Here is a 15,146-nt window from a genome sequence, read left to right on the forward strand (position 1 = left end):
CAGCCAGCCCAACAGGAAGATTCAAATATACTCGGCGTGGCCCGCCATCGAGATGGCGATGGTTGGTGATTTGCCAGCCTATAAGACCACCGCCGATGCAGACTTCTGCGTATCGTATATACATCTAAATACAGCAAACAGAAGACTTCTGGATCAGTGGAGTACTCAATCCCATCGCAGCCACAGCCCGGTGTTAAGATCTAAATCAGGTCCTTTGTCTGTTTCCGTATGTTAACATGCGTGTTTGAAACTTTTATTGTTTTAACGACTCGTCAATACGAATTGATGCAATAACGAAGTACTTATATTAATGTAGATCTCAAGGGTGATCAATAATCTAGATGGGAAATGATATCCTTAATTTAGGTTCCTTAATGAATACAGGGGTCAATCTATCTAGATGAATCTTTATTTATATGTATTTGTTCATATCAAAATATTTTTTTTATATTTCACTGTATTCTAGGAACATCATAAAAAACGTCATACACAAACCTAACAAAGCATTCCACTCTTATATAGTCCACTTAAAACATTTTATATGGGAGAATGTGTTCCTTTTGTTGCGATATCATTTTCACATTTAAGATATATCTGCACTCTTTTCTCTTATTACATGTTCTATTCATTTACTTTATCAACTATGAATTCATAGTTTCGGCTTTCAACCTTTGAGCCTTCCTCAGGATATTGGACGATTTGGCTATATTCATGTTACACCTTCATGCACGGATGTCAATTTTTCTTTCCATGAATAACATACATTCATTCAAACATGTAGGTATTTAACACGAGAGCCATCAGAACTTTGAACAAAACATTACATGCATCTGTTTTATTGATACATTTGCATGCAATGAATAAATTCCTTCACTTATCACGGATAAATATCATTAAAAATTACTTGTAATGATTAAAGGCGTATATTCAATTTATTGCAAATATATAACATATATCAAATTTTCAATAATCAATTTCCCTCTATAATTAACTTCCTCTTGACATTTATTCACAGAGAAGCTTTTCTTGTCACATTTCCCAGTATAAACTCTGGTATTCTAACTTTATTCCAATTCAAACACCATTTCATTACCTCATCATCATATCGCGCTTGCTTGTCTTCCATACCCATTCTATATTCATTGGTATGTTTTTCCAGATTTACTGACATCTAATTCAAGAATTACTGTCCAGTTACAATGATATTTCAAATCTGATCAGGTGAAAAACATTTCCAACCAAGCTTGTTCTCCTAGTAATATTCATCTGCGTGTTCTGGGGAAAAATCACTCAAATGCCATTGGACATTTTGTAAGACGGCACCCAAATAATTCATTAAGAGGGTGAGGAAATAAAAATAAAAATATTCAATGAATATCCTTGAATTAAAGTTATATTGATATGTTGATAGGAGTTTGGAAATTAAATGGAAGGGCATAAAAGCAACAGAATAATTTAGAAACAAGAAGAAACCAATCTCCAGTGCAGACAGATGGATATAGATTTAATGACTCATCAATGCCAGCAAATATCTGTAGCAAATTACTTTCCTTTTCATCCACAGAATAAGTTGGAAAAAGAGAGGCTGACAATTGCGACTGAGTTTCAAGGATTCCACCAACTCCTGAAGGAACAAGAGGATGCTCTGCTGAAGAGACTGGAGGAGCTGCAAGAGAAAATAATCATGGCTGAAAGTAGAACAATAACAAAATTATCTAATCAAGTGTCCTTACTCAAAAACCTGATAACAGAGCTGGAAATGAAGTGCAAGCAGCCGGCAGAAGAGCTCCTGGAGGTGAGTGTCTCATTCACAAATAAATAAATGAATTAGCCAACAAAATATCATTCTTCAGTATGTTTTTGAATTCTGGCTTTTCTGTCTGCACATCAACGGAAAGGAGGAAAAACGGTGGCAGTCCTTGGGACCAAAACCGTGAACTCACTGCCATCACAGTTAAGGCTATTCAACGCAGAATCCCAATTTAGGAAGGCCCTGAAGACGTGGGTCTTTACTGCCCCAGATGAGTTATCCCTCTCACTCATTTATTAATCTGTTGGTTATTCTCACTCCCCCCTCGGACAGCGCCAGGATACTCCTAGCGGAGTGACAGTCGCGCTCTATAAGTAATTAATTACATTACATCATCCCTTCCTGAATGTTTTATTAGATATTGTACAGTGGCACTCTGGCAAACAGCAATAGTGGATCAATTAAAAACTAGTATAAGTACAGCAATAGGTTGGTTGGATTTCTATTGCTGTGGTATGAAATAGTTAATTAAATTGAATGTTACTCAATTTGTCTTAATTGGTTTTGGATTTGTCTTGTGTGTTTTTTCACTTTATTACTGTTTGTGTGCAGCAGAATTACTTTACACATTGCCTCTAAGTTAAGCCTGACTGCTTTTTGTGCCAAGCTACGTGACTTTTTGTGATTTACCCGGCCAGGGATTGTAGCTGTTGCTTTATCACGGCTCACAACCTAGTCAACTAACAACCCAATTTCTTACAAAGACGAAAAACGCAAATTGAAAAAATTGAACTACTGCAAGAAACAAGATAAAGCAAAGCATCTAGCATGAATCTTATTCAAGAACCAGATATAAATGACAATGTTAAAAAAAATGTTGTTTCCAGACATTAGTTGGGCTAATGATGGGTTGTGAAGTTTCCAAAAATAAGGATTACCGCCGCTTTTACTGAAAATATTTAAGCCCTCAAGTAAGTGTATCTGCAATGCTAAGATATTGAGCTCTCTACTAAATTATCCTTGAGCAACCTTAATGGGGTACAAAAATAATTGTTTAATGCAAATATGTTATGTTCAGAAAGACAAAAATATTACACAACTTTATTTCTTTTATTAATCAGAAGAAAATATGTACAAAATTCAGTATTTCTATTGATATAATTTGTATAGTGCAAAATGACCCAAAGACATTCCATTGTTGGATCAGATGAACCACCAGCAAAGCAGAAAGAGCTGTATTCTATATATCACATATAAGGGGCTGATTACGATATCGATCAGAAAGGCTCTGAACGGGAGTCGGATTCCCCTAAACCGAGCTGGAACCCATGTTTTGGACCCGGTCGGGAACATTTCCGACCAACCGATTATGTTGTCCTTATTCGAAAAGCAAACTGTTCGGTCAGTCTGAATAGGTTCTGACCGGTATTCGGAAACTCTGAGGGGCAAGGGGGGCGATAGGCAATTATCGCCGGTTTAGCGGCCTTTTTCGGCCGCTAAGCGGCGATAATTCTATCGCTCTATTAGCAAGCTGTCGCTGACTGATGTTAGTGACAGTTTATAGGCGATAGCGAGCGGTTTGGGGCCCGCTTTGCATGTCAGCGATATTTATTGCTAATGACATGCAAAGTGGGCATACCCAACCTGTTAGCGACTGAAAGCAGTCACTAACGTCCCTATCGCCTATTAGCAAGGCAGGCGTAGCGATGGAAATATTCCTGCTATCGCCAAAAACTAACCCCTGCTCAGACCCGTTCTTAGCCATGATATCCAATGGCTGTTTCTTTTAGGATGGAAAAAACAAAATATCAGTATTGGTAGCAAAACACTTTTAGGAGACTGCCAGGATATTAGCCCAAAACCATTCCACACTGGCCATCAAGTGGTAAAGAAGAAACAAACTCCAGAACTAAGTAGATTCTTCTGGTCTGGTGCCTATGCTCAGATGGAGACACACTACAAGTGATGAGAAGTTTGCTAAAAGTTAAACAAAGGTTATATTTCCCACTTCCTGCTGCTAATCAATAACAATAATTATATTTTGGGTATCGATCTCACAGGAGCCATGGAGCCCTCCAGTGAAGGGCATTGTTAACCTCTGGACAGTTAGGGCTCCCTCCCCATGGAGATAAGCCCTTTTTCGGGTGTTATGAGTAGCTTACATTTAACCTACGTAATGTTTATACCAAAAATTATCCATATCAAATGTGTGTTCCATTTTTCCAACAAAATCTGAATTCTAAATGGTACCTAGGATTCATAGATTCCACTGGATTGAACAAATAATATTACCAAAATATAGATACATTTTGATTTTGGGGAGAAAACTGGGAATAAAGTGCCATACAAGAAAGCATATTTTATCTTCTAAAAATGCCATGGATGAAAGGTTCACTGCATATTCCAAGCTTATAGAACCAAACACAGTTTTAGTCAGAAAAGCAATTCTTTTTACCATGGTTTTTCTTATTTTCTTCATGAGGTAGTCAATTTGTCCTATTGTTAGGCCTGGCATACTTGGCTTGGTTTCCCCTCAACATTTTGCCTTCAGTCTTTGTGATTTTGTGATTTCATTTTAGCTTGCCTTAGGACTCCGCATACGTTACGTCTGCTAAAGTTGTTGTACTCTTTCTCTCAAAGCATGGTAACATTGGCTTATACCCAATTGGCATATATTAAATTACTTATATGTCCCTGGAAACATACACCACATGTGCCTAGGGCCCGTAAATTAAACACAACTAGTAGGCCTGCAGCACTGGTAGGGCCACCCGCATAAGTAGCCTTTTAAACATGATTCAGGCCTGCCATTGCAGATCCAAAGTGTGCATTTCGCCCTGACAAAGTAAACATTTTGCCAGGCCCCTGACCTTCTTCTTAACACCTTGGCTGCTAGGTGTTTTCCCCTCCTGTGCTGCAGGAGCCCATTTTCCCATTGTTTCATGACGAGCTCAGCTCGTCATCAGCACAGCTCAACCGTGCATCATGACGAGCTGAGCTCGTCATCAGCATCGAAAGGGTTAATACATGTAAGTCACCCCTACGGTAGGCCTGCACATCTTAGAGGGCAGGGTGCAAAGTCTTTTTAAAGCTGTTCATATGATTTCAAGTTATACGAGTCCTTGTGGTGAAAAAACTCTTACATTCCTATTTCACTACTGCAAACCCTTGCTCTCCCACAGGATCATGTTGGAGTTAGTTTATTACATTTTATGACTGTAATTTCCAAATGGGAAGAGATAACCAGTTCATTTGTGGTGTCTCTGGAATCACAATTTAAAATACCAACTTATGGAGAAGTCGTATTTTAAATTACAATTATGAAAATAACACTTTTAGAAAGTTTCTATCCCAAACAAAAGCTCTAGCTGCTTAGTTACAATGATTATTAATTCAAACAAGGGTCCAATAACCTACTTTTCTAGGCCCTTGTGTTTTATTCACATACCCTTTAGTTAGTTCAACATGTATTGCAGTTTATAGTATGTTATAAAAGGACCACTTTTTTCATTTTTTATATACACACAGAACTGTTATAAACATGTTAGAAATGGGGATCTCTAGTTGGCAAGGGACCCTTCTTCCTAGTCAGGACAAGGGAGTTACTCTACTAAAATAACCCCTGCCCCTTGGTAGCTTGGCACGAGCAGTCAGGCTTATCTTAGAGGCAGTGTGTAAAGCATTTGCACATAAACAACAGTAATACTGTGTAAGCACTACAAAAGAGACACCACACCTGTGGTACTGAAGCCCAACACTCGTGTCAGAAAATATCATCATATCATGACGATTTTGGTATCGGCAGACCAGTAATGATCAAGGCGTTATACCTATGCATGTGCGTCGTGATTGAGTGATGCAATCACCTTAAAATCGCACTTTCTTCTTGTACCCTCGGGTTCCATTTTGTGAGCGGCATCCATATTGTGGTTGCCCTTACATAGCCAATTGACCAAGGCCGAATTCGAGCTGAAAGGACACGTAGACCTCTTTGATGACTCCTCTGTGACCCGGGCGTGCTGACTCCACTGCCTCCAGCCAAACCTGTTCGGGCAGTCCCCATCCCAATGGCCGAGCGAGATTAGCATCAAGGCACAACATGTCATAAACCATTTTCCGCATACAAACCACGCTTTATCATACACACACCTGTCCCTGTTTCTTCTTTATGTCTAGTTTTACAAGGAGGAGGTGCCCGATTTTATTGGGGGTTCATCGATATCTGATGGAAGTTCTGGGCCCGGCTGGGTAATCTATCACGAACTGGACAAACGAAAATATAGGCTTGCCATCGTGACTTTGCTTTTTCATTGTTGTGAAAATATGTATATGGTTGTACCATAAAACAAAGAATTCTTGCCTGAAGCTGATATTTTTGTATAAAAGGAGAAGGCTGGTTCTGTAAAAACGAACAGTCTCCTGAGAATATACACCCCGTGTTGTTGTACTTCTAGGACGCTTGTTACTTGGTTGCAGCCAATAAAACTCGATCCTTGACATCACCTAGAAGACTCTGTGTTTCTGTGGTCCAGAACAGGAAGAACTCAAGAGGTCTCTGGGTGTTTCCCCCTGGCACCGCCGGGTTCCTAAAAACCCGGTACCTCAGTTGGCGCCCAACTCGGGGCGGTATCAAGCGGTATCGGTCCAAGCCAGATGTTCGTGAGAAGCTTCGTGTGAAAATTCCAGAGGACGGCCAGCCACTTCAGCGACCCCTGTATGTCGACGTGGTTCCGAAGGTCTTTGCTGCGAGGTTCCCCGCGTCCCGACGGCTACGAAGGACTGCTGCCCTGACTATCGCCCTGTTTTGGACCCAGTGATGCTTGGTAGAGCGAAACGATAGACGAGTCTTCTAGTGACGTCATCGATCTTCAATACTTCAGTTAAGTATAAGTGGAGCGTCTCCCAGTCCTTAGTTTGATTCTTAGTTTTTGGTATCCTTGAGATACGCTTTGTTTGGAACTTGCAAGCGCCAAAACCAAGGGACTCGTGTATTCACGAGAATATCGCAATCGATAATCCTTTGAAGTTTGAAGCTAGACTAGAGAGCGAAGATGCCTGGTCTTAGCAGACTTGGAAAGTTGTTTTGTCTTGGTTGAAGTAGGGACTCCCGATTAGAGGATTCGTGTCCGGTTCCTCCGATTGGAACTCCAACATATGAGCTCTATGTGAAGCATGGCGTAGGCCCTATCACATATATTGAAGTATGGATCCGATACACCAGAAATGATGGTGTTTTAAAATGGCCTCAATACGGTAGCTTTGACACAGAAATCCTAGATAATCTAGAGGTCAAACTTTTCAAGTAGAAAGCCCGGCCGGCGATGTTTGACTCCTTTCGCCTATGGCGCAAAGAAGCCAAACAGAAAGAAATGAAATTAGCAAAGAAAAATAAAAGAGGTATGTCAATGGTACAAGCTGCCGTTGCATTTAGGGATAATGAGGAAGAGCAAGAGAGTGAACAAATGCTTAGAAGTAAGAAATTAGCGGTAGATAAGTGCTACCCAGTCTTGCCACATAAAGGACAAGAGTCGAAAGAAAAAGTCGATCAAGACCCTTTAATGTCTCATCTATTGAGTTCGCCACCCCCCTATGCACCTAATGCTACTGCACCACCACAACGCTTTGTTATTCCACGCCCTACAGCACGAACGCCAGCTCCTCTTCAGCTGGTTTCTACTCCTCCGGCGCAGCCGTCTCAAGGGCCGCCGCCTTTGCTACCTACTCCTTTTGCTTTTTCGACAACTTCGCCTACTGCGCCGACTGTTTATCATCCTACACCTTCTGTGTCTGTCTCCACTTCTGCACCACCTTACCCTATCCCTTCTCCTGTTCTTCCGTCAGCCACTCCTTCTGTTCGACAGAGAGTGACCGACACTGTTACTGGTCTTTGCTCACCTTTCTTTGGGTCGCCTAACACGACCCCTAGTACAGAACGAAGACAGTTGCGAAGTCAACTGCCCGACCATCGAGAGAGAGAATTGCTAGATCGCTTAGCGCGTAAATGGGTTCTCGACAGTGCAAAATATGATGTACAGTCTGTCATGGAGGTTTTCCGACAGTGGGAAGCACCGAAGCAGAGATACGTTTTTGAGCAAATGTGTATTTTCCTCTGGGAGGACTTGGAGGGAAACGATCTAGAATGCCATCCACCTGAGTTGTGTCGTGTGCGGTTCGATTTTTCAGAAGGTATGATTGTGGGTCCCGACGTTGAAACAGCAATTGAAATATTGTTGTTGTATCGGAGTAGAGGAGCGACTTCTCAATATGAGGCACCTGGTAGCAAAAAGGCACGACAGTACCCTATGAGAGAGGTTCCTCCAGTTTGGAGGGAAGGTGACGCAAACGCTAATCCAGCCATTCCGCCACATTTCCAGCGTGTATGGGTACATGTTCCCTGGAAAAGATCTGAGGTTCTAGCGCTAAAACAGTCATTGCCTGATCCCCGCAAAAATCCTGCAGGGTATTATGAGGAGTTGTCACAGACCACGAGCTCCTGTATCATGAATCTAGCTGATGTAGACATGTTGTTTGGGAATGTTGTTCCACAGCCGTTATGGGGAAAGATTCGTCATTCAGATCATGATCAAGAGTTAGGTGACACCTGGGTTAATATTGCTGCTGCTGATTCTAGACAAGTTGGTGGTTCTAAACCTGAGCCTTTAATAGCAGAACTTCCTGGTAGGATTATAACATACATGAAGACTTTAATGCCCGAATTGCGTGTGAATTGGGACAAGTTATCTGCATGCAAGCAGAAGAAAGATGAGAATGCGTCTGACTTCTTCACGAGGATTGAAGACACTTTCGCTGATCATAGTGGTCAGGATATGGCTACTGAGGGTGGCCAAAGATTGTTTGTTGCCAAGTTTGTACATAATTTGCTTCCTGAACTGTGTAATAATTTGAAAGATTCAGAAAGTGCATGGGCTGTTTCCACGTCAGCACAGATTTAAGCCACAGCCCAGTACTATGAGAATAGACGTAAAGATGAGCTAGAGAAGGCAGACAAGAATACTAAAGACTTGAAAACTAAAGTCCTTCTCCAGCAAGCTTATCCGCCTCGTACTGCTAGTCAGCACGATTATCAGCAACCTCAACAGTATTCGGGAAACTCGCAAAGAAACGAGTCTTCCCAACAGCGTTTACGGTATGGTCCGAATCAGTGTGCGTATTGAAAGGAAGAGGGTCATTTCAAGAATAGTTGTCCAGCATTACTGCGACGTTTGAATGGTGTTTCTGGTGCAAGAGGTAGAGGTGTTCAACAGGCTCCTAGAGGTAGGGGCCGTAGACATTTCCCCCAAAATGCTCCTTCTTTCCCGCCTCAGAAATATATGAACAGCTTTGACCAGCAGAATAATGCGTCTTCTAGGACAGCTCAGTACTATGCTGATGATTATTATGCAGAAGATGAGTATATGGAAGGTAACGATTGCTAGGACAGCCATAGACAAAGAGAGGGAGTTGTTTCAGTTCCAGTAGATCAGAGTGGACCATACGTTGAGATGATTACATCAGGTGTGTCAGAGCCTTTTCTGCTGGATACTGGTGCTACAAAGAGTTCTATTATGCACTCTAAACTCCCTGGCGCACCTTTGTCTGGCGAAATGAATGTTTCAGTAGGTTTTTCTGGCGCCCCGGTTAGGAACCCGATTTCATGTCCTATGTCCCTGTCTGTTGGTCCTTGTGAATTCGAAGCACCCCTTATTCTAACAACAGGTTGTGGTGAAAACTTGTTGGGATTGGACCTGTTAAAAAGATTATATGCAACTTTGTACTGTTCTCCCTCGGGAGTACAACTTACCCTAGGTAAGAAAGTGGTTTCCGCAATATATTTGTCAAGAGAGAAAATTCCAACAGAATTGTCTCTTCTTCCAGATATACTTTGGGCTACTGGTTCTAATGATGTGGGTCTTTTGGAAATAGCGCCATATGTCATAACATTGAAAGCCAATGTTAGGTTGCCACGTATTCCCCAATACAAGATCTCTAGCGAAGGCGAAAAGGCTTTGTTAGCAATCATTTACGATCTGATTGAGAAAGATGTCATCGAAGAGACAACAGGCAACGTTTGCAATAGCCCTGTTCTGCCTGTTTTGAAACAAACTGATCCCTCTCAGCCGCCTGTCTATAGATTTGTGATTGATCTTAGAGAAGTGAATAAGATTGTTGTGCCACAGTTTCCAGTTGTTCCTGATATCACTGCCCTATTGACTATGGTTCCAGCTTCAGCCACTCGGTTCTCAGTGATTGACTTGAAGAATGCTTTCTTCAGCATCCCTATTGCTGAGGAGAGCAGAGATATTTTTGGCTTCAATTTAGGAGGCCGAAGCTTCCGCTTCAAACGCGCTCCTCAGGGCTACTGTGAAAGTCCATCTATATTCAGTCAGGCTCTGAAATCACAACTTGACACGATTGTTCTACCTGATGGTGCGACTCTTATTCAGTACGTAGACGATTTACTGGTCGCTGCAGATACTGAGGAGATTTGCAAGAAAGCCACTTTGTCACTGTTGCGTCATTTAGGTGATATGAAGCACAAAGTCTCTCTTTCGAAATTACAATATTGTCGACAAGAAGTGACCTACTTAGGTCACATCTTATCGAAGGAGGGAAGGAAGCTGACCCTAGAAAGAATACAGGCAATTGCAAGATTGAGTGTCCCAAGGACACAGAGAGAAGTGCGTGCTTTCTTGGGCATTACATCATATTGCAGACAATGGATACCAAATTTCTCCTTGTTGGCCAAACCTTTGGTGGCATTAACTTGCAAGGATACACCGAAACCCATTCCGTGGTCTTAAGATTGTCAGAAAAGCTTCTACGAATTGCGTGGTGCATTGTGTTCGGCTCCTGTGTTGGGTAACCCCGACTACAGTAAGCCTTTTACATTATATGTCCATGAGAAGGAAGGTTGCGCATTATCAGTCCTGACACAGTCCTTTGGGGACAAACAGCGTCCATGCGCATACTTTTCAGCAACTCTAGATCCTGTAGCTAAGGCATTGCCAAGTTGCTTGAGGGCCACTGCGGCAGCTGCTGTCTGTATCCGACAGTCTGCTGGGTTAGTAATGAATAACACACTGATCGTTATGGTCCCGCATGAAGTAGACATTTTGCTAAACAGAACAAGGACACAGCATTTTACTAGTGCTCGACTATCAAGTTATGAGCTGACACTGTTGGCAAGTCACATACACATAAAGAGGTGTGATACATTGAACCCAGCCACGTTATTGCCCATTCCATTAGAGACAGATGAGGTCGAACAACATGACTGCTGTTTTAGGACAGAAGAAGAGACAAAAGGGAGAGTAGACCTACAGGATACTCCTCTTCCTGAATGTAACGATGCTTTATGGGTTGATGGTTCGTGTTTTAAGTTGCCGAATGGTGATACGACTGCAGCATATGCTGTGACAACGTTGCATACGATTGTTGAAACTGCACGTATCCCACACAATTCTGCGCAGGCAGCAGAGCTGATTGCACTTACCAGAGCATGTGTGTTGGCAAAAGGAAAACGAGTGAATGTGTACACGGACAGCCAATACGCCTTTGGCCGATTGTGGCGTGAACGTGGGTTCCTGACGTCGCACGGTGCAAAGATTCAACATGGTCAGTTGGTAAATGAACTTCTTGAATCACTGACTTTGCCCCTACAAGTTGCGATCGTGAAATGTAGTGCTCACAAGAAGGTGACTGATGATGTTGGTCGTGGTAATGCGTTTGCGGATGAAGTCGCGAAAGAAACAGCAGGGAATGTAATGAGTCGAATGTATGTTGCAGGTCCAGCGAGATGGGTTCCAGATGTAGGTATGTGTGAAGACACGATTGAGAGCGTGAAGTCTATCCAAGCTGAAGCCACAGAGAAAGAGTTGAGCATATGGAGAGAGAGCACGGGTAGATTGGACTTGAATGGTTGTTGGACTGAATTGTCAGAGCATCAGCGATGGTTGCTACCCGATGCGTATGTGCCTGCAGTGGTTACAATGGCGCATGGAATGGCACACATCAGTGCGAAAGGGATTTGCAAGTCGTTGGCTCCAGTATGGCAGAATAGTGGCATCCCTAAATGTGCAGAAAATGTAGTTAAGAACTGTATGGTGTGTCTGAAGTACAATCCTGGTAGGGGAACCCCAACTCCAGCTGGTCATTTTGCGCCTCCAACGTACCCGTTCTGCAGCTAGATTTCATCCACATGGAGAGGCGCAACAATCTGAAATACGTCCTCGTTGTTGTTTGTGCCTTTTCCAGGTGGGTGGAGGCGTATCCCCTTAAGGACAATACTGCCTTGTCCACAGCAAAAGCCCTTGTCAAAGAATTCTTCCCTAGGTTTGGAATGCCGAGAATGATCTGGAGCGATAATGGGAGTGAATTCGTGGGACGAGTAATGAAGAGAGTGTGTGAGGGTCTAGGCATACACCAAAAGTTCCACGCTGCAAATCATCCCCAATCAGCTGGATTAGTAGAGTGCTATAATGGCACTCTAAAATTGAAACTGGCCAAGATTCAAGCCAGCACAGGTCTTAAATGGCCTGACGCCCTGCCTTTGGCACTCCTATCGACAAGAATGACTGTTCATTCTAGACTGGGACTTAGTCTGCACGAAATTGTGTTCGGCCGCCTGGCCAACATATGGGGAGTGCCAAGGCCCACAAAGTTCAGTGAGATAGAGCATCCTGTACTGCTTGACTATTTGCACGAATTGACGACTAAATTGTGTGTTTTACACCAACAGGTCCACAGTTCCTCCCCGCCAGCGTCTGATGATCCAGGCCACGCAATTGAACCTGGCACCTGGGTCCTGGTGCGTAACTTCCAGCGAACCAAGAACGAGCAACCCCGCTGGTCCGGACCCTTCCAAGTTTTGCTGGCTACCCGCTCTGCAGTACGTGTCCACGGCAAGAGGAACTGGGTGCATGGCGCCCATTGTAAACGGGTCCCTTTGCCCCTTCCATATGACCGGTGGGTCCAGGAGGGAATTGCCGATTCTGAGACTAAGACGGTGCCTCGCTTCTTACTCTTCAGTAATGCACGTTTGAAAGGAACTACCTCAGAAAAGGAGAGCGATAACATTCTGCAAGGATCTGTGCCACCGGCAATGCAGTTGGACACTACTGAACCTGAACCCCTGTCTCTGAACCACACAGCTCCTGGTCAAGATCGCTATAACTTGAGGCCAAGACCTGTGGCTAAGGACAAATATAAACATTTTTTCCTTTTGATTGTGCAGCTCTCTCATCCAGGAAACTTGCTCATTTTTGATTTTCGAAACGCCATCCGGTTCTGCTGCTAGGGTCGCGGTTGCCACAGTCTTTGGAGTGCAGCTGGAGACGGTTAGGTCGACAGTTCTGGTCGGTCTAAGGGAGTTGCCCTAAACTGACAGAAGCACTCCTTAGCAGAATCAATCTCCCACCGCGGGCAGCAACTTAGAGGATGGAGTTTCCCAAGATAGGGAGACCTGCCAAATCAGCGAACTCTGAAAAGAGAATATGCACTGTAATGGCAAGAAAACGATTTTTAATAATATGCATTTTCATGTTGTGCAGTATAATGATGTTTTTGGTGGGCTATGCTTTATTCACCTTTCGAGTTTCATTTGTACACAGCACACAGCCCACACCTCCTCCGACTGTTTCCCCGCATTCCTTTCACCCCCTACCTGAACACGAGTCTGCCAGAAGATTAGAATTCGTAAATAACTCATTCGTCCAGCTCCTACACCAGCACCAGTCTGTAATGAACACAACGAATTGTTGGGTATGTGGACTTATGCCGCACACGACAGATAAGGGTATCCCGTATTTTGTCCTGCCATTTAGCTACCATGGTTCTCTGTGGGCTTTCCAAACCATGTTCCTGTTTGCCATAGAACCATATCCCCAGCGTCCCACAGGAAGAAATTCGAGCAACAAGGCACTAGTGGCAGGAATCAGAAATATGAGCAGGGATATCGAGACGTATCAAACTATTCCCAAAGATGAGTTTACAGCATACAGTAGATGGAATATAACTAAGTATGGAATTTCCTTGAGTGAGAGCCAGCGAGCAAAGAAATCCTCCCCAATCTGGATAGTACCCCATCAAGGTCACCTATGTCTGCAGGGGAATGGCAAAAACACCAGAGCTCGGTTAGGGAAGAGTGTCTGTACTGAAACTTATGTTTTCCCGTCTCAGACCTCCCCTTCATTCTTAGCAGCTAAGGATACCTACTTCATCTGCCACGACAGGGCATATACATGGTTGCCCCCTGACTTTTCGGGCACATGTTTTATCTCGTTCCTGCTACCACCCACATACACGGCCGAGGCAGATTACCATCGGACAAGGACAGTTAAGGGTGTCGTGAGTAAAGACGACACTGCGGAACAGGAGTTTGGAGATTTCGCAAAAGGTTTTCTGCCGTTTTGGGGGCCTATGGTGAACAGCAGGAACATTCGCCAATTGACGAGGGTGGTTGAATCTGCCATGATTGAAACGGCTGGTGCCCTTAGTAACCTGACTGCGGAGCTCCAGTCGGACCGCCTTGTGACTCTTCAGAACAGGGTTGCCCTAGATGTCATACTTGCAGACCGTGGTGGGGTATGTAAAGTGATCCAATCCAGTAGCTGCATTTTCATCCCTGACAATGCTCCGACAGTGTACCAGGCCATCTCCAAACTACATAAGATCTCTGATTCCATTCACATGGAAAAAGGGGACTGGTCCTTGCTGGGGTGGTTCTGGGAACTGATATCTGCCTGGGGATGTAAAACTCTGATATTCATTGGAATGGTCTTAGCCATCCTGTTCCTGTTCTGCCTGTGTGTACAGTGCGCTCCTGCAATATGTTGCCTCTGTGCCACATCATGTGTAAGGAAGCCTGTGTCAAGGGACGAACTAAGTAACAGGATATTGCTACAGCAACATCTCCATGACTTCGTGAATACAGATTTGGACTCAGATTAGCGTGAGTTATTGCCTATATAAGGGCAATAATAAAACTCGATCCTTGACATCACCTAGAAGACTCTGTGGTCCAGAACAGGAAGAACTGAAGAGGTCTCTGGGTGTTTCACCCTGGCACCGCCGGGTTCCTAAAAACCCGGTACCTCACACCAGTCTGGAAAAATATCAAATATTTTTATATATTTAAGACAAGACCAAAAATGATTTATAAAATCCACAGTACAGTACTTAAAAATCTACAGTTATAAAAATACGCTTGAAAAACAGTTCCTTGATGTATATAACTCTGTCGTAAGCAAACAAATCCGAACAGTTCTTGCTCAACCTCCGCCTCGCGGGCCAGCTATAGTGTCGGGAAGACCCACACACAGTACCTTTTGGAAATGCAGGGCTTCGTGACCTCTTGTTGAGCTTCTGAAAACACGGCGTCCGCAGGCGTCCGTTCCAG

The 15,146-nt window shown here is 43.5% G+C and overlaps 1 protein-coding gene across 1 annotated transcript in view; it reads left to right on the forward strand.

Annotated features, from left to right (window-relative positions):
* LOC147718117 (E3 ubiquitin-protein ligase TRIM11-like) overlaps window positions 1-15,146 on the forward strand; it is a 335,542-nt gene that overhangs the window by 93,333 nt on the left and 227,063 nt on the right. The window contains exon 4 of the mRNA XM_086919194.1: window positions 1,565-1,795. Within this exon, the coding sequence (XP_086775320.1) occupies window positions 1,565-1,795 (231 nt within the window). The remainder of the gene's footprint in view (window positions 1-1,564; window positions 1,796-15,146) is intronic.

Source organism: Lissotriton vulgaris, chromosome 4_2 (assembly GCF_964263255.1).
Source record: "Lissotriton vulgaris chromosome 4_2, aLisVul1.2, whole genome shotgun sequence".
Lineage (NCBI taxonomy): Eukaryota > Metazoa > Chordata > Amphibia > Caudata > Salamandridae > Lissotriton > Lissotriton vulgaris.